Genomic DNA, 19,579 nt, shown 5'->3' with positions numbered 1-19,579 from the left:
AACAACTATCAGTGGAGTTGACTCGAACGGATGTCCATACTATCCAGCCAGCTTGGATCATCACCTTTTTTAAAAAAAGGTGGATATGACAAATGACGTTTCAGGAAAAACCGAGAAATCATCATGCCATGGATCAGCAACTCAATGCACACACCAAGCAAACCTTGCTCCATAGAAAACAAAAAAAAAACCCTAGTTTTTTCCTGCTTCATAATTGGTTTGAGATGCTTCTTCCTTCTCCAATCTATCCTTCTTGCTTTATAGTCTGCTTTATCGAGCTGTTCTCCCCAACATGCTTGGGAAGTTAAGGGTAGTTTTAACACCAGCTACAGACAGAGTAGATCTTGGATCAGACAAGGTAGTTATTTTCAAATCTCAAATTGCAAATACATATTTTGAGCAAAGATACAGCTTCTCTTATGTAGCAACGTGTATACAAACCGTTTGGATTAAAAGTATTTTCACCGTGCGGTTCAGAACTGCTGCCTTGAGCCTTACTGCCCTTCAGCTTTACCGGTTGTCTGAGAAGCCCCTACACCAGGAAAAGCATTTATGGTTTTGGTGGAGACAGGGTTGTGGCTAGCTGAACTTCCCTATCACCAGCTTCATCAACACCTCAGATCACAAGTAAGAAATGAACACTGATTTTCATTACTGTAGAAATGTAACGATGTATAACCAAACAGTGAAATAAGGAACATGGAATACATACCGGGTTATACGGAATACAGACTGAAATTCAATGCCCCATCGACTCGTTTTTCGTTATGGTGGCGAACACCTCGAATACATTGCTCAAATAAATCTTGCAACCCATTTACGTTATTATGGAAAAAATATTAAACTTAAGAGGGAAAACGTGTAGATAAGCACTGAACACAGAGCCATTTTTCAACATGACCATCTCACTGGTGACAAGGTAACTCAGCATTGTACGAGGGTCAGTCAGGAAGCTATGAATCCTAATTTTCATCATCTCTTAAGTCAGTCTTGCACATGGACGATGTTCTTCTTAGCTTCTTGGGTACGGGGGTCATAGTATATTCAGTAGTTTATATCAAGGTCCTGAAGAACTGGAATATCACAGGCAGGGATCACCCCAACAGACATGTGTTTGGGGAACTGCTTTTGCATGACAAGGCTGGTCGACACCCCAAGTTGGGCACCCCAAAGGCACAAGGCAGTCTCAGTGGTTGGAGGGACTGTGTTGCCCCACTGTCTCCACAGCCCAGAGGACGAAGGACAGACTATGAGGGCAACGTTTTTGGGATGGCAGCACAGTGATGGAGGCTGCGACACTGGCTGCACAACTAGAACAGGGATCGTTCAAGGTTGGGATACAGGTCCGCGTTCACCACTGGAGGGAAAAGAAGCCACCGATGGAGAAGGCCATGTTGGAAAGTAGCAGTGTGCGTGTTCATGGAGGATGTACACCTTTGCTATGCAAGTTTAATATTTTTCAATACTTGGCTGAGAAAAAAGAAGGGAGACATTATTTTGACCGACTCTCATACACAAATCAGAGGAGTAGGATTTAGACATAAAATTAACATGCTTTCTTCCATTTGTCCATTATAAGCATTTTGAGATAAACATTGGTCATTAAATGCATTTGCTTCTTCTGAATAAAATCATTCTGCTGTCGAGTCACACGATACGTCTCATGCTTTGACGAGACCTTCATTATTTTTAGAAGTGTGCATCTAGTTCAGATACAAACTTGTATATTTAAAATATATGATCATTTCAGTCTTATCCAGATAATTAAAAAGTTTTGCATGAAGTCTAACATGAGAACAGCAGCCTGATCCTTGAGTGATCTTCACACAAAACTAGAAGTTAAGGATGTACACATGGTAATTTATTTAATTAGCGGTCTGGTGGCCATGTCTCACATTTTAATTGGACTATTCCTGCAAAGGGGGGGGGGATATTATTATTAATGACAATAATATCACTATATCTAAGTTTTAAAAGCCCACTAAATGCTTAAATATTAAATTTATCAAAGGACTAGAAATTAAATGCAACAGATGGATATTGTTTATTGGTTGTCAGCATCACATCTGAATTACAGGTATAAGAACAAAAAAAAAAATCACAGACTGCAAGTATAAACATGTAAAACAATACAAAAATAAATGGAAAGGTAGATTTTATATTTACTGAATCAAGTTGTGTAATAAATACAATAATAAGCAAAAAAGCTTCAATCACACAATTCAGTTTAACTGAAGTTACAGTAGTGTTTGTAAATACAACGTTTTCAACTTAAGTTGCAAATATTAAAGCATTGACAACTAGTATAAAAAGTGAATTTTGGCACACTGTAAAGTGAGATGTGTTATATTTGACAATTGTGTAAAAACGAAGCAATTTCTCACTAGCCTTTTGAGGTACGTTTTTTAACAATCTAAAATTAGATTAAACATTGCAGTTCTAACAAATCACAGTTTATGATTTACTCTACTAGTTACAATTTTCCCTTTTAAGAACACCAACAAGGTATTCCAGAGCTTATATCTGTGCAAATTCAGAAAAAAAAAAATTCTCCATAAAAAAAAAAACTTATTAAGGAACTTTTAATAGCAACTTCAATTCTCCCCGCAACCTCTGTAGCTAAAGACAAGGTGTAAAACTGGGAATAGCAACAAATTCCACCGTTTTACAAAGAAATATTCCTAGGTCGCAGTTCAATTCAAGTTGCAAGCGCTCCTTCTGTAAGTTTTTCACATTTCCTCCCCTATAACTTCAGTAACTTCTGATCACACTCATTCTCAGTAAGGAAAAAAAAAAAACAACCCCACAAGCTGCTAACATTAAAAGGTCAGCGAAGCATGTAAACTCCTTGAGGACTCTTAGCACTTCATCACAATGCCAGAAATGCCCAGACAAAAACCTTACTGTTTTCAATTTTCAGTATACAGTACAAATAATAAGGAACAGTGTAATGGCACTTCTTAATGTATCTGAAGGTTTGCAGCCTACATAGAGATGGTGCTTTTTTTCAGTTTTACAGTAGTAAAAAATTTCAAAAAACTAGATACTTTAAGTAACCCAATTCCTCTCTCAACTTCGAGAGCAATAAAAACCAGATTACCCTATAGCTGGGGTTCAGTATGGTATTTACATCTCTGACATGAATACAAAAGTTATGTTCTTCCCCTAAAAAAGGTGCTGCTGACTGTCAGAAGCAACTCCAAAATGCTTCAGCAACTGTTATTAAAATAATCAGCAGCATCGAATATTTAGACATTTTAGTCCTCAAAGAGTTTTTCCCCCTCCCCTAAAAAAATTGAACCACGTGTGCTAATATTTTCCACTAGGTTAACTTTAAGTCCTTTCACCAAAACCGTTTCTCCTTTAAAAAAAAGGGTGCAAGCAATACAACCCGTGACGTCGACTTTTGTAACATGCTTAGTGCATCAGTGACGTCACGTGCAAGGCACTGCTATGTTTAAAGGATACCACTGTCACAGTTTCTCTATTTCGGTATTTTTTTTTTTTTTTTTCAAAAATCACAGTCAAACATGAAAAAGCTGAGGTAATCAAATTATTTCAATACCAAAATATATTAATTGAAATAGTACCAGTATGGTGAAAGGTCTTCATCATATTACACAGTTATTGTTACCACTCAGCATGCAGTACAGCATATAATATGTATACTATGCCTTTCTTGTGGTGATCTCTCCTGATACAGGCTTTAAAAACTGCTCGATCTGTGCAGCAAGAAATTAAATTGGAGCACTTTTATGAGCTCCTTTTTGTTCGCAGGGCATCCCTTGGTATATAGCACGTTTTAAAGTAACACGAGATGAAGGAGCCCGTCCACATTCAAATTTTCAAGAGCTGCACAAATTGGCGTTCTTAAAAAGAGTTCAGCGGAGCAAAATACCCTACAGTAACTTCGTCTATTATTTAATCAATTGCACTTAAAAATCTACACTGTTATCGGCTTCCAAGTTGAGACAAAATGTTGACAAAGTGCCTGTTGTCTCAACTTCGGTTACTTTGCCTGACATTACATAGTCATACAACTAATTCTAGATATATGGCTTTTACAGATCATTAGACAATTTAGGTCTAGAAGGAGCCAACAGTGTTTCTGCTAAGTTACACTGGCAAAGGAGTACACATTTTTCTAGTCCCCTAATGCCCCTTTTATTGCAATGTTACCTCCAGAGTTGTGAATTTTCACGCCTCTGGCTTAATACCCAGTTTTATGCAGCCAATTTTACTTAGTTTCTAAACACTGATAACTCCCCTGAAATAAACTGCTACTTACATTTACCCTACCAGGCACTACAGTATATTAAAAGACTGAAGTGTAGCCATGCATAGATTACTTAAATGAGCCTTATTATGATGCTCTACCTGTACTATGGGTTGCCTTAGAAAGCCTTAAAGAACTTGGAACTAATTGCTGGCTTGTACTGCACTTTAATGGGACACATACGGTTTTCTTTACAAAGTCTTGGGTCACGCAAAATAACTCCTAAATTCGGAAAGCCTTTTCGGATCTGGAATGAAAGCTATCTAAGAAGCAGCCTCACAACATTTAAATGCTAAGCTGCATCACCTGGAATCCAAAGGCCCAAGTGACTTGGTAGTGATGCATACTAAAATTTCATCTACAAAGAGCTTTTGATTTTTGTGGCCCGACTGACATTTAATACTCCAAATGTAAAGAATTCATTTCCTAAGGCTTTAATTTTTCTGTAGCCTTAGACTAGGGTACGGAGTGAAATCTGGTCCCTTTTAACCAAAGGCACCATAAGTGTCTTCAGATAAATGTCAATAAGGACTTCTTATTTCATCGTGTACATCTGGCCAACAGACAGGTTCTAGCTGCATGAAAAGCAGATTGTTATCTGTTCCTGAGCAAAGGCATACACAAGTCAACATTTTCTTGGCTGGCTGGTTTCTACTTAGCTTGCTTCCAAATACGTAATGAGCTACAGCAATCTGGTTTCCAAGGAAATCAACTTCAATAATCCTACCTAAATAGCTTCTAGGGGATGCCATCTCACAGTCCTTTAGCTGGCATTCTACATAGTCATGCTCCAAACAGGATTTAATTTAGAAGACAAGGTGCCAATCATCTCCACTGTAATATCAATTTGAGGGAAAAATAAACCAGCAGGGACTCTTGCAAAGGAAAAAAAAATATATATATATACCCTGTGTGTTTCAATTCTGTGGAAGGCTACAGCACCAGGCTTTTTTAAAAGCTTCACATATAAAAGGTGCTTCCAAGCCTGAAATGGAATTATTTCCCATCTTTTGCTACTGTTTCACCTTTGGAAATAATTATTCCTCTGCTGTCATTCCTCCCTCTCTTCAGCTAAAAGATACCTGGCTCATCCCCTGGCATGTTCTGCTTGGCGGTTGCTGCTAGAGTAAAGTGTACAAGAAAACCCTTTAGCAATGGCAGGTCACAGATTACAGCATCTTGCCTGTAATGCATTTTACACAACACCTCACGATAGTGGCAGGGGAGAAAGCAAAGCATCTCCACTGATCTTTTTTTCACTGAAATGTACTGACATCTCATTATAGAAGATCAAATCACTATCTGCACATTCAGGTGTTGCAGGGATTTCACAGGACAGCCAAAGACAGCGGTAGGATCGGGAGCTCTCTTCAGAGCCTTTCCAGTGTTCCCCCATTTCTCGCTTTAGGAACACCTCCCAATCCCACACGCTGACATGCTTCAAGTGCACATCCATGTCGGCCCTTTTTGCATTTGTCAGCATGTTTGCAAAATCTGTGCTAAACACTGTATACGACATTTAAAGAACCAAGCTATGGGTTTGATTATCAATGCAGCAGACCAGTTTCATGATCAGGCTTCAGACTCTTGGGAAATTCACTTTTTCTTAAGTACATAGTATTTTTGCACAACTAGCTGGAGAGATTCCAGGTGATACTTTTTATGATCTGGCACACAGGTGAAGTGGAAACGAACCAGACAGTACAAACAACTTAGCAGTTACCAGATTAAAAATGCCAACCTTACAGGAACAAACTGTTCTATTTCGAAGGATGGTTGAAAACTGACACTTCACTTTTGATTTTCTTGTTAACCAGGAAGGACAACAGCATTTTTTGGTTACTGACAGTCACTTGGTAGTTCAGAAATTTAAACTCGCATATTTAGATCTTCATCTCAAAGAGGTCGTCATATTCCTGCTCTTCCAGCTCTCTGTTGTACTTCTCTATTTCTCGGTTTGCTTCTTCCAAGTAGTCATTCATGAACTGGTCCATCACTGATGTCAAATATTAAGGGAACAAAAGTATCCAGCCAAAGACAGCATGCACTCGAATAAGAACAAGTTGTACTAACTGTGCAACTGAACTACTAAGGCATGCATATTTAGATAATAAAATACGCCGCTGTGGATGCACTTAGATACGGGAGGGGTGAAAATGCAAGGCATTGCCACCGGGGAGGCTGCAGAAGTTGCAAAATGAAGCTGTTACTCTCAACAGTTAAAAATAAGGGCTGCGGGAAACACCAGCACATCAGGTTTACAGGTATCTACAGCAATTCAGGCAGACCTAAACCTAAGAGTTTCAAGTTATCTGATACTCCAAGGGGAGAATCAGGGCCTACCTGTGCACCCATTGTTTACTGGGGATAGGACATGCTATGTCTCGCATAGCAGGTAATTATATTTCTATCCCAGACTAAGTCTCATTTAAGGCCTTATGTTGGCCTAAAGCTGAAGTTCTTGGCAAATAAATCAGAGTTGTGCTTGGATGTGAATGCCCATCTAAAAGATGGAACTATGCATTCAGCTAAAGGGAGCAAGTCCTTAAGCTTTCTCAGGTCACATTCTCTTTGTAGGTTGGTTATATTTCTGTGTCCCTGTATGATCCCACAGAAATGGAAACACTCATGACACCCACACTAACTCCCCAACAACCTGAGAGGGACTGTAAGGTAGTGCATATTTTAAACGTCTTCGTTTTCTATTTCCCTTTCACTTCTGCTCTCCCATGTCCTCTTCACATATACCCTCTGGAAATCTGCTACGTACACGCATTTGAGAAACATGGAGTGAGACTATTAAACTGTACCTAAAAGTGTTTGCAGCTGCAAACAAGAGAATATTTGGAAAATTCCCTGGCTCTCAAGGAGGGAAATTAACTCATTTTTCAACTACATGGCTTTCTTGAATCAGGCTGCTTTCTCTGGAGCTGGTCAAAATTCACTGCAGTGTGTGATAAGGATGTCTCCATTTCAGTTGATTGCTTCTTTATTTAACATCATTTGCTGGCTCAGCCTGTCATCACAGAGTAGAGGGGTTTTGGTTTTTTTTTTGTTTTTAAACAGCCCAGGTTTCCAAATCCCTAGTTCCTGCTTCAATCTAGTTTATGATGAATTCTAAAAATCTAGGTTATTCCCATTTCCACAGTAGTTAGGCTGGGTAAATACACACTGACCTTTGAAGGGATGGGACTTCACTTATGAGTGCTGATTAGTGAAGGGGAAGAGACTTTTGAGTGCAATTATTTTTAACAATAGCAGCTGTGCAAAAAGTCACCACTGTGATGTGTTATTTGAAGTAAAGTGCTTTACATCTTGGGCTTCCATAACATAAACGGGGGAGTTTAAATGGATTTCCGTGAGAAAAGTCAAATTAAAAATTCCACCAACAAAAGTGCCTTGATGAATACTCAAGACTTTGGGTATAAGCTGCTTTGTCTCCTTGCAGCTTTTATACAAAATTACTATGGCTGGTGAATTTATTCATGAAGGAAGTTTAATGGTTTAAAAATTGAAACCAAATTCTTCAGTTTGGTGAAGGACAGGTGGATGTTCTTGCTCCAAATAGAATAGAAGAATCCACCTGAATCTGTCATTTACTTTGTAATCAGTTACTTAAGATTGAGGAATATTGAAAACTAAAATCGAGCACATGAAATCAGACTCGATGTTTTATTAGTGAGAACATTTCATTACTTAGGACAAAAAGTTTCAGGAGACTACTCAAACAGGGGGACTAGTAGGGCAGTGGTCACCGTCAAAGAACGAGACAAAATATGTTCTACCAACTCGGGGAGAAAAGGTAATCAAGGAGAAGACTAAATAGCGTCTTTTTGTTCCGTTTACTTCAAACTTCTCATGCTACCGGGGCCTATCAAACAAATCCTGCAGAGCACGAAAGCAAAGACAGCACACATGAGGGAAGCTGACGCCTAAGAGTTTTAAATAATTAAGCAAATGCACCCATATTTTAAATTTACAAAGTAATATTATAGATGAATGATCAAGGGTTGCTAATTTTAAGTGAGCGTGCTCAAAGTGCTATGGGCTTCGATTGAAAGTTTTTCACCTTCTCCATCAAATGCAGTCTACAAAGGATTATTTAGCGCATGCTATTTTCGGCAGGACCCGATGCTGTTTCATGATCTCTTAGCCTACTCAGTAACTTACTCTATGCTGCTTCCATGATTTATTTAAACATTACAACTCAATACAGCAAACGTTCACGCATTGACTTGAACATCTGGACTAGTCACTTGGCAATACCACTTGCTACTTGAGGCAATATTCTGCCACAACAGATTATACTTAGTTCAAGTCTGCACTGTAACTTCCTGCAAAAAAAATATTTGAAATAACGCTGGGAAGGATACGAGGATGGTAATCCATCTTGTCCCCAAAGAAATTCACAAACTGCGTTCCGTTGTAAAAGTAACCAGCTGGAAGCGGATCCAGATGGCGTTTCACCTGCATTAAAAGGCATTAGACAGTTCAAGGTATCAGACTTGCACACCCACACACCCAAGTTCAACAAGGGTGAAACCAAAGGAGAAGCATGATGGCTATTCTGCTGAGCCTTCCCAACCAGGTACGAAGTATCCTCCATACATGGGCTAAAAGTTAGAAAAACCCCCCCTATTTTCCTTTTGGTTATAAGCTAAGCAACCCACGGGCGTTTCTAGAAGAGGTGTAAAAAAATCTTGCCCTGCTTACCTTAGAGTTTCATAATGCTTCAGCTAACATGTAGCACCCTGCACATCTTTTTACTTGTGTAAGATAGTCTTTAATATAAATGGGAAAGGCGCTGCCTATCAAAGTCAGCAGAGAGATGCAAATGGACCCCACTCATCCCAACACAATGTTAACTCTGAAGTCTAATTATGAATATGAAAATACTGAGCCACACTTGCTAACTAAAGCATGACCATGCAGCCTGAGTGATTTGCTATAAGTTGTAAGCAAAGCCAGATCACACTTGGATGGCAAAGAACGTAAAATTTATGGGAGAAGTCAGTTCAGCTTTCTGTTAGAAGTCTTGTACTGGCACAAGTAAGAAAGGTAATTTTCAGCTGAGCTACAATTTATATATAAATTGAAGAATAACCTTTTAAAGGAAAAGCGCTCTTAAATATAAGCTTTGTCTTGGCACTGCTCTGCAAAAAACTCTCAGATCCACAAGAACAGAGATGTCTCCTCCCTTATTATCACTATTTATTGCATCTATTGTAAATATTTCCCCTCTGATACCGTTTGAATAATTATGAAACTGGAATATTCTAAAGGCCTATGATCAATACAAACCAGGGAAAATAAATGGATTGAAAGATCTGATCTGTGAAGGGACTGGGAGACTATCTTCTCTTGCATATCCACTACTACTTGCATGGAAAACTAGTGGCACTTCTGAGCCTTTTTTCTTCTCAAGTTTTAAGCAGAAAAAATACAACTGCAGTTGTCTTCGTAGCATCCCTAAGCTAGGACAAAGGCAGCATGCTACCTAGCTGTTGCTTTTTTTTGGTTAATCTGCTCTCGCACCAAGCAGACATGCGTTTGCAAGGGATCTTTATGAAGAATTTGCCTGGGAAATGCCAGAGCGAAAAGGCAATTCTCAATCACTACGTGCAAGAGGTTATTTTAAAACATGTCAGTAATAGACTGGATGAAAAGAGATTGTTGCTTGACCTTATTAACTCTGCATATATAGAAAAATCAGTTTTGGAAAAAAATAACAACAGCAGGGTAGCATGTTCCCTTTGTCCTAGCTTAGGGATATTCTGAAGACAACTGCAGTTGTATTCCACCTTTATCATAAGATGGGTTTCCAGTAAGCAACCGAGCTCTTCTGTCCCTTTTTAGGGAAATGGATTTGCCTATATTTTAAGGCACACTCTGGTCACTGGTGAGCATGCATGCAAAGCAACAGTGCAAGACAGAGTACAATTTACTTGTTCCGACTCGGTAACGACGTTCCCTCACCCTGCTCGTTTCCTGAGCAGCTGCTGCTCAGGACAGCGTTCTCTCAAACAGAATGAGGACAAGGCTTAAAGTTTGTTTCTTGTTTTATGAACATCCCCGCATTTTCCAGACAGCGAAGGTACCTACACGTTGAGACTTCAATCACTACAGGGACAGATGCAAGATAATTTATCTGGACTGTCATATCTATTCTCACCGGGTTTTTTTTGGAATTACCAACAAGGTTCATACAGTAGCTGGCATGCTAATGGTTATGAGGATTTTTTAAGACGTGAGATTTGGTTAGATGAGGGGTGGGCAATTAGTTCGGCTGGAGGACCACTTAGGGAGCTTTGGTGAGCTGTCCTGGGCTGGGTCAGCACCCCCTTTACCCTCTGCTCCCACCAACCTGCAACAAGTCACCGAAACTCCCTAAGTGGCTCTGCCCTGGGGCCTGGCCCCACACCAGCGCTGCTTGGCAATCCCAGCGTCTGCATGGAGACTGTCCCAGGACCTGTGCAGGCAGGGGCATGCTTGGCTGGGCAGATGGGACAGGGCTGCAGGAGGGCGGGGAGTGGCGTCCAGGAGAGGGATGGGTGGTGACAGCATGGGGCCAGGGGTTCCCCCTGCACGCCCCTGCCCATGGAGCCAGCACCAGTCACAGGGATATGTGGGCAGCAGATAGTGGCTCTGTCCCAGGCCCCCAGCCCTGCATTGTCAACACCCTGCAATCCCAACCCCAGGCCCTCCTGCCCATCCCGCTCCTGGATGCTGCTCCCTGCTCAACCACGGACCCATCCCATCTGCCTGGCCGAGCGCACCCTGCCTGCATGGGTCCTGGGCTGGTCTCCATGTAGATCCAATCCGCCCACTTTGCCCAGCAGTGGGTGCAGGGCTGATAGGCTGGAGTGCCTGGGCAGCGTGGCTGGGTCTGGTGGAGGCAGCAACATTAGCATTGGCAGCTGGAAGGACCCACCGCCACTGCTGGGGCTGTTGGGAAGCAGACTCCAGCTGCTGTGCTTCCCCAGCCCTGCTGCATGCCCAGGTGTTGTGGGACCACCTGCATGCACCACAGCCTGGGCTGCCCCCCCACACCTGGGCTGAGTAGGGCCCAGGGACCTGTCACAGGCCGGATAAAAATCCCTTGGTGGGCTGGATCTGACTCACGGGTCATATTTTGCCCACCCCTTGCTTAGATGCTTTAGAAATGCCATGTGTACAAGAGGAGGCTGTAGAGCTTAATCATTTTCTCTTTTAACAAGAGGTCACAGAGCAGCACAGTAATACTCTGGGCACGTTTCAAAACATACTGCAACAGGAGCAAGATAAGCCAAACCCAGATTAACAGCAGAAGCTGCAGTGACAGACCAATAAGCTTCTTTATGTGCACGCGACCTTAAATGAGGTTTCTGCACCCCTCGGGCACAGCACATCGCGGACAATGAATGAAAAAATATGGTAGCTATTTCTGGGCAGTTGTAGAGGCAAATCAGATACAACACGTGTCAAAATGTGACTACTGCTATTCCTATCTTCCCACTCCCTAAACTCAATTAGGTTATCTGGCTATTTGGAAACTTCACTGAAGTTACACAGCACTGTCAACACATAATTATAGCCCTTACAGCAGATTTCTGTTATACAAAAAGGTATTTAATGAAGTGAGAGTCAAATTAAGCTCTCCTACCACTGGCATCTACTTACATGAATGTTTTTTATCTCCTGCAAAGTCAGCATTCCTCTGGTTTTCAGGGCTTTCCTCTGAGGTTTCTGTACATAGATTTGGACATTAGTTATGCATCTAAAGCTGATATAATAGCAGAATTAAAGTAACAAAAGCAGCACAACAAGGAAACTCTTATAAACATGAAGAAGTAGGAAAAGCAAAACAAATCTATACATACATGTTATCTGCTTATGCCTAAAGAAGTGATGCTTTAAAAAAATTCTCAATGTTAATTTGCAAATGCACATATTGAATATCACTGTTTAAAGCATTCATGGTTAAATTATCAAAAAAACAAGTTAAAAAACTACAGATCTTGTATAAATCTCTTTCAGAGACTAGATCAAAAATTGAGAGTACCTTAAAAGATGATTTACTGTTAAATAAAAATAAATCTACTCTTAAATACTGACTCACAATACCCTGTACTGAACAGGTACAAGGCTTAAAGAGTGATCAAGCTCTTCTACTAAAAAAAGCCTATAATTCATTTCTTTTATACAATATGCATAAATTGTTGAAATAGTAATTATGTATATCCCTTGAGTCCCTTGTTAGTGTAGAGGCTAAAGGAAACCTTATTGGCAGTCTTTTTTCCAGGGAAATACAACTTTCTGAAAATGATCTTGCTTACAGTTGGTTAAAATTTAAACATTGCTAAAACTGGCCTAAAAATAAAAGTATTTTTCATATGTACAGAAATAAATAGATCCATTTTTACCATTAAATAGAACCTGAAAAGGACAAATGCCTTTGCCATGTATGAAACAGCATCCGTTTGAAATAATTTTGTTTACATGCTGTATAAGATGTGACATATCTTACTCTTTCTTTAAAATACTCCAATTGACCTGGAGAAACAGAGATGAACCAAGAAGAAACACTTGAGTCCTAGTAGCGCCTCTAACAGCAAACTCCCTGCTGGTCTTTGGAGAACTACTTAGAACATACGGTACAGGCAGAGAAGCCGTGTTGTACGGCATGTTGTGTGAATCTAAAATGTTTGCTATTACATAGGAGAAACTAAAAGCAGAACATCAGAAAGGATACCAGAATGCATGTCAAAAGAAGTAGAGTCAATTATGCATGCTCATCCACAACCTGGATAGCTCGACCAGTCATTCTAGACCAGCGGGGCCAACATTTTTGGCAGACAGGCCACAAATTATAGCCCTGCCTACTGCTCGAGTGCCACTTCACTCTCCTTCCGCTGCCTGACTGGCTGCTCAGCTTAATGCCTCCTACCTTGCACTCCCCACCAGATCTGCTGCTCAGCTTTCTGCTTCCTCACCTGTCTGCTACTGCACTACTGATCTGTCACATGCCACCCACCCACACACAGAGGCTCACTGCACTAATTGGGGCGCACATGCTGCAGATGGGCCAACCTGTCCTGGACCATCTTAAAGGGTGTATATTTTGAATACCTTACTTTTCCTAGTGAAGCTATATTACCTACGCAAAGCAGGCATAGAGAGGTCCTCCCCAAGCTTTCCCCTTTACAAACTTAGGTAGACGAAAACAAGTGTGCTGCCCATGTCAATACTTGGTTTGCTTGGAAGTCTAATTCATAAAAATCAAAAAACAGGTTTCCTCCTGAGCACTCAACTATATTTTTGCCCCAGCAATTTCAGTCCTAGAGGGCTGCAGAGCATTTTAAAAAACAAAAAGGAACATATTACACACACACTGAATGGAAAAGGAAGAAAAAAAGTTTTTCTTCCTCTTCCATTCAATGTGTGCATGTAATACATATACACACAGGGTGTTTACGAAGTTCGTGTGCAACTTTAAACTTGAATAACTTTGGATATACACATGATAGAAGCAAAACAGAAACAGCAATTAAAAGCATTAATTAATTAAAGTTTTTTAGCATAGTGTAAGCTATGAATCGGGTACGGAACACACATGCAATTCATGTAATCACTCAGCAGCAACTGGACAATGTTTTCTACGAGTTGGAAAATCAGACTGAATGATGTATCACGAAAGGTGGTGGTTACATTGAAGTCTAGAAAATTGAGCTGTATTGTGTTAAAATGTGATGAATTATGCTCTGAATCGCCATTTACAGTTTGCTTCTATCATGTGTACATCCAAAGTTATTAGTGATTAAAGTTGCACAAGGACTTTATAAACACCCTGTATTACGCGCGCGCACGCACGCGCACACACACACACACACACACACACACACACACACGGTGCAAGGCTATTTTCTTCCTCTTCCAGTCAATATTTTAATGACCAAAATTAGCCTAATCACTTTTGCTTAAACTTTCAAAACAACTTTTACCTTTCAATAGACACAAAACATGGAAACTATGAGCTTGAGAGATGAAAATTAAGAGCCATGGAAAAAAAGATAGAGAAGAGTAGCAACACTACACACTAATTATGACAGCCCCTGCTGCTCCTGTTACTTTTACACCAAAATAGTTTCACACACCAAAATACTGCAAAATGCTCGCTGCCTGCCTGATGCTTCCACTGGTCTGAAATCCTACCCCATTTCCAGGGCAACCATATCTCAGACCAAATCCTCCTAATACTTTTATCTAGATGTGCTCTATTTCCTGAAGCATTCAAAGGCAAGCAATTTGTTGCATGAATATCCTGTGGCATGTTTTAAAAATAAGTTTTGAATTACAGTTGGTGTTTGTGAACCTTTTCAACGGTTTTGCTGAAAAGAGCATTTCTATTACTGGAATCATAGCTATCCTATAGGGAGGATGATTAACCAGTTTCCAATTTGCTTTAATAATAATAAAAAAGGTATTTTAAGAGCAACCAGATTTCTCCTCTGATCATTACGCCATGTAATATACAGGAAACCTCAAAAGGCTGAAAATATACCCACAAACCTGCTTTGCAGTTTCTCTGAGCCAGTCTTTCATATCCTCTTCCTTGAGAGAGCAGCCGACGAACACAAGGAAGCATTCCTGCTGGCCGCTGCAATCTCTGTTATCATTTCTTGAATCAGGAGGGGTTGGCCCCTCCTGAACAGGTACAAGGCTTAGTGAGTTAGATGATGTGTTGTGACAGACTTCAATCAGTTTATCGGAATCTAACAAGCAAGAACACATATTTGCTTTAAATGCCGGGCTGAGAGAGCGGACTGCTTATCTCAGAGGCATTTTAAACAGGTAACAGATGGACATATGTGCATAAAAGTTCTTTTAAATGCAAACACCACTTATCTTTTATTCAGGGATTAGGCAAGCAAACCGCAAGCAAGACAACCAATCACAAGACGGGCGAGTAGCACTTTGTCACTTACCTGAAAATTTAACTTTGCCCAAAATGTGGTATATGTTCCCAGAGAAAGGGCTTGGCTTAAGTGAAGACTTGATCGCTGTTTGAAAGAAAGAAAACAAAATATTGAATCTATTTTTCTCTTTTCTGGTGTGGCTTATTCAAGACTGTGTACCCTAGCAATCTCTAAATAAGGACAGCAAAGAGTGTGAAATTACTAGATTCTCCGCAGCCCATCCTATTTGAAACTTTAAGAAAAATCATGCAACTTCCCCAATGGGGAGAAAAAGGATAAGAGCTTTTAACTGGGCTAGAATACAAAAATGCATCTTTGTATCCCCCTTTTCCAGGTTACACCGTGTCGAGGGAGGCAACGCTCTTTAAAATGTCTTTCTATGACAAAAGGAAAGGCATGATTATATATATTCTAGAAGCATATTCACAAGAATATAGTATTAAATACACTATATATACACACACATCTAAATATTATAAGCCTAAATTCAGACTTTTATTTAAACAAGTTCAGAGCAGGATGTGAAAATATTACATATGCTACATTTGTTAAGGACAGGGAAATAACATTTCTAAGCAGAAGTTCACTTTGTTAGTGATTAGTGCAGGGCTTTATTACACATTTCCCCCCTCGTTTTACCTTTACATTTCGTTACAAAGCGTGTTTTTTCCAGAGGACGGCTAAACCACACACAGATTTGAACCATTGGTGGGAACACAGACCCAGATCCAAATTTCCCTTCATACCTTGAAAAAGAAAGTTTGGGATAAGATATTTTAGATGGTCTCCCATCAGAACTTGGGTAACAGAAATTCTTATAGACTTAAATGCATCTCAACTATGCTTCAGCTAATCTAGCATGTTTCTAGGAAAAGAAAATGTGTTTTTTCACAACTGATAAGCTTTCATGGACAGAAATAATACACAAATCATGTCTAAGTAGAGACAACATAAACAGTGTTAGCGAGATTAAGGGCTATGTATGTAATTGTGTTTCAAGGCTAAGATAAGGGAACCTCTTCAATGCTGTTCCTGCCGTTACTTTTCCTTCCCTGCGTGTGTCGCATTAAGAAACTGAATCATGTCGAGAGGTTTGAAGTGGTTTCTTCTGCCCCAACTTCTTCCCTTCTGGCGATGTGGGGTTTCCAAGCCCTATCATTAAATGCCTCATGCTGGTTTACTTCAGAAACTTCATTCAAACCCAGTTTAGAGGTAAGTGTTAGTTATGAGCATAAGGCAAATGCAGTAGATGTTGTTCTTACAGCCCCCAATGAGTTAATTTGTGACCCCTGGACTTCCATTCAGCCCCTGCTCCCCACCATAGCTCCAGCTGCAGCAGCAGCTGAGGTCTCTGGGGTCCCTCTCCGGCTTCTAGTCCCTGCCCGCATCCGAGGGGGCAGTGCAGCGAGGCGTGGTACCCCTGCAGGGCACGGTGCAGCAGGGGTGCTGTGGGTGAGGTTGAGCCAAACATGCGGCATGTGGTGTACTAGCGTGGCCCACAGCCCCTGCTGGTGTGGCCTGCCGCCCCTAACTGCATAGGAGTTGGACAGCCTAGCTCTAAATTGAACCACAATACTGAATAAGCCAGAAGGATAGCCCTGGGGAATGGTGTCTTCTGCTAAACAAGTATAGGAGAGAGGAAAACAAAAGAAAAGCAACAACAGATTGTGCCCAGCACTGTACTGTAATCTTGAATTTCAGGAAACATCGCCAAGTTCACATAGTTTCAGCCCTTGGCCTCCGAGACTGCCAAGAAAAGATGCTGATTTTGCTGGGGATAACTTTTGCCAACAACTGGACTGATGCCATTACTTAATTTCATTTAGGGTGAGCAGCAGTCAGAATGAAATCTCTTTCAGTTATTTCGATTATTATTGACCTAACCCATCCTGTGAACCATCCAAATCCTTCCTAGGCCTTCATTCCTTGTCTCACTGAAAACAATCAGCCTTGCAGTCAATTTAAATAGGGAGGGAGAGGGGGAGAAGATACTTAGCACTAGTATAGCCAAAACCCATAAAATATATTCACACTGCATATCTATACCCTCACTCACTCTTCATCATGGACACAAGGAACTGCTTCATAAGCACTACCACCCCTCAAGAGCTTGCAGGACGGTAAGCCACGTCGATACAGCGCTATGCAAATGCTTTGAGGTGAAGAGGTAAAAGCACATGGATCAGCATCACGTTTCAGCACAGTACTGCCTGACATTAACAACTGAGCAGTACAGACCCACTCAAATGCTGACGGAAGGAAAAAAAAAGAGATAACAAAGCAACTGTGGTCTATGACTATGAGTGGTCTTGAAAACTATAAATTAAGCTAGTGAGACTTTTTAATCTTCACATTAAGCAAGACAACACATTTTTAATACTTCAATATAGATACTTGCCAGCCAGGATACATTAGATACCGAGCTCTCATCATCTGAGGATTAGAAAAACTGCTTTCTGAGAGAATTAGCTTAATGTCCTCATTCCTATAAAAAGAAAAATTTTAATGTACTGTGACTATTGTTACTGTTTCATGTTTAAGTTATTTAAGTTTAAGCTATACTTTTACTGAATTACAGCATACTAAAATATTCTCTGTTCTTCAGACATTTTTAAAAGTTCAGTTTCTTTTAAACAAAGTCCTTTTTTCTCAATTCAGCATTGTTTTGCATCTAGGAAGCAGGTAAACCTATCAAATACGACATTAAATCCAGTGAGAATTTCCTTATACATAAAGATATACAGTTTTACAAGTATGTTAGCAAAAGGGGAAGATCAAGGAAAGTGTGGTTTTTCTTACTGAATGGGGGAGGCAATCCAGGGACAGATAATGCAAAAAGGCTGACATACTCAGTGCCTTTTTCACCTCATTCTACACAGGCAACATCAGCTCCCAGACTACTGCACTGGGCAGCACATTTTGAGGAGGAGGTGAATAGCCTTCAGTGGTCAAAAAAACAGATTAGGGACTATTTAGAAAAGCTGGATATGCACAAGTCCATGGGGCTGGATGCAACACACCCAAGGGTGCTGAGGAAGTTGGTCGATGTGATTGCAGAGCTGCTGGCCATCATCTTTGAAAACGCACGGCACCTGGGAGGGATCCTGGACAAGTGGAAAAGGGCAAATACGGTGCCCATCTAAGAAAGGGGAGGAGGACAATCTGGGGAACTACAGACCGGTCAGCCTTACTTAAGTGCCTGGAAAGATCATGGAGCAGGTCCTCCAGGAACCCATTTCTAAGCACTTAGAGAGAAGGTGATTAGGAACTGTCAGCATGGGTCCAACCAAGGGCAAGTCATGAACGACCAACCTGACTGCCTTCTATGATGAGGTGACTGGCTCTGTGGATGCGGGGAGACCAGTGGATGTATTATATCTTGACTGCAATAAGGCTTTTGATACAGTCTCCCACAACATTTGCACAGGCAAGCTGAAAAAGTACGGACTGGCTGAATGGACTGTAAAGTGGCTAGAAAACTGGCTGCATTGTTGGACTCAAATGGTAGTAATTAATGGCCTGATGTCTAGTTGGCAGCCAATATCAAGTGGAGTGCCCGAGGGGATGGTCCTGGGACTGGTTTCGTTCAGTATCTTCATCAATGATCTGGAAGATGGGATGGAGTGCACCCTCAGCAAGTTTGTGGATGACACCAAGCTGGGGGGGAGAAGTAGTAGATACCACGGAGAGTAGGGCTAGGATTCAGAGACCTGGACAAATTGAAGGACTGAGCCAGAAGAAATCTCACAAAGTTGTATAAGAAGTACGCAATCTTGCACTTAAGATGAAGCAATCCCATGCACCAGCACGGGCTGGGGACTGACTGGCTAAACAGCAGTTTTGCAGAGAAGGACCTGGGGACCATGATGAACAATAAGCTGAATATGAGCCAACTCTCTGCCCTCGTTGCCAAGAAGGCTAATGGCATACTGGGCTGCATTAGCAGGGATGTTGCCAGTAGAGATGGAGGGAAGTGATTCTTCCTCTCTATTCAGCACTGGTGTGGCCACATCTGGAGTCCTGTGTCCAGTTATGGACCCCCACTACAGAAAGGATATGGACAGATTGGAGAGTGTCCAATGGAGGGCAATGATTAGAGGTCTGGGGAACATGACTTCTGAAGAGAGGATGAGAGAACTGAGCTTATACAATCTGCAGAAGACGAGACTGAGGGGGGATTTAACAGCAGTCTACAACTACCTGCAGGGGGTCCAAAGAGGATGGAGCTGGACTGTTCTCAGTGGTGGCACATGACAGAACAAGGAGCAATGGGCTCAGTTGCAGCAAGGAAAGTTTTGGTTAGATACTGGAAAAACTCTCTCACTAGGAAGGCAGTAAAGCACTGAAC

The 19,579-nt window shown here is 41.0% G+C and overlaps 1 protein-coding gene across 1 annotated transcript in view; it reads right to left on the bottom strand.

Annotated features, from left to right (window-relative positions):
• Positions 1 to 2,020: 2,020 nt before the first annotated feature.
• The window catches only part of DNAAF9 (dynein axonemal assembly factor 9), a 126,727-nt gene continuing 109,168 nt past the window's right edge, over positions 2,021 to 19,579 (bottom strand). The window contains exons 31-37 of the mRNA XM_014597122.3: positions 17,630 to 17,716; positions 15,871 to 15,977; positions 15,241 to 15,315; positions 14,825 to 15,027; positions 11,936 to 12,001; positions 8,650 to 8,743; positions 2,021 to 6,272 (exon numbers count right to left, since the gene is read on the bottom strand). Coding sequence (XP_014452608.1) covers positions 6,160 to 6,272; positions 8,650 to 8,743; positions 11,936 to 12,001; positions 14,825 to 15,027; positions 15,241 to 15,315; positions 15,871 to 15,977; positions 17,630 to 17,716 — 745 coding nt within the window. The 3' untranslated portion in view covers positions 2,021 to 6,159. The remainder of the gene's footprint in view (positions 6,273 to 8,649; positions 8,744 to 11,935; positions 12,002 to 14,824; positions 15,028 to 15,240; positions 15,316 to 15,870; positions 15,978 to 17,629; positions 17,717 to 19,579) is intronic.

This window comes from Alligator mississippiensis, chromosome 2, assembly GCF_030867095.1.
Source record: "Alligator mississippiensis isolate rAllMis1 chromosome 2, rAllMis1, whole genome shotgun sequence".
In the NCBI taxonomy this organism is placed as follows: domain Eukaryota; kingdom Metazoa; phylum Chordata; order Crocodylia; family Alligatoridae; genus Alligator; species Alligator mississippiensis.
The sequence above is the reverse complement of the archived record's forward strand: the minus strand, read 5'-3'. Positions and strand labels throughout refer to the sequence as shown.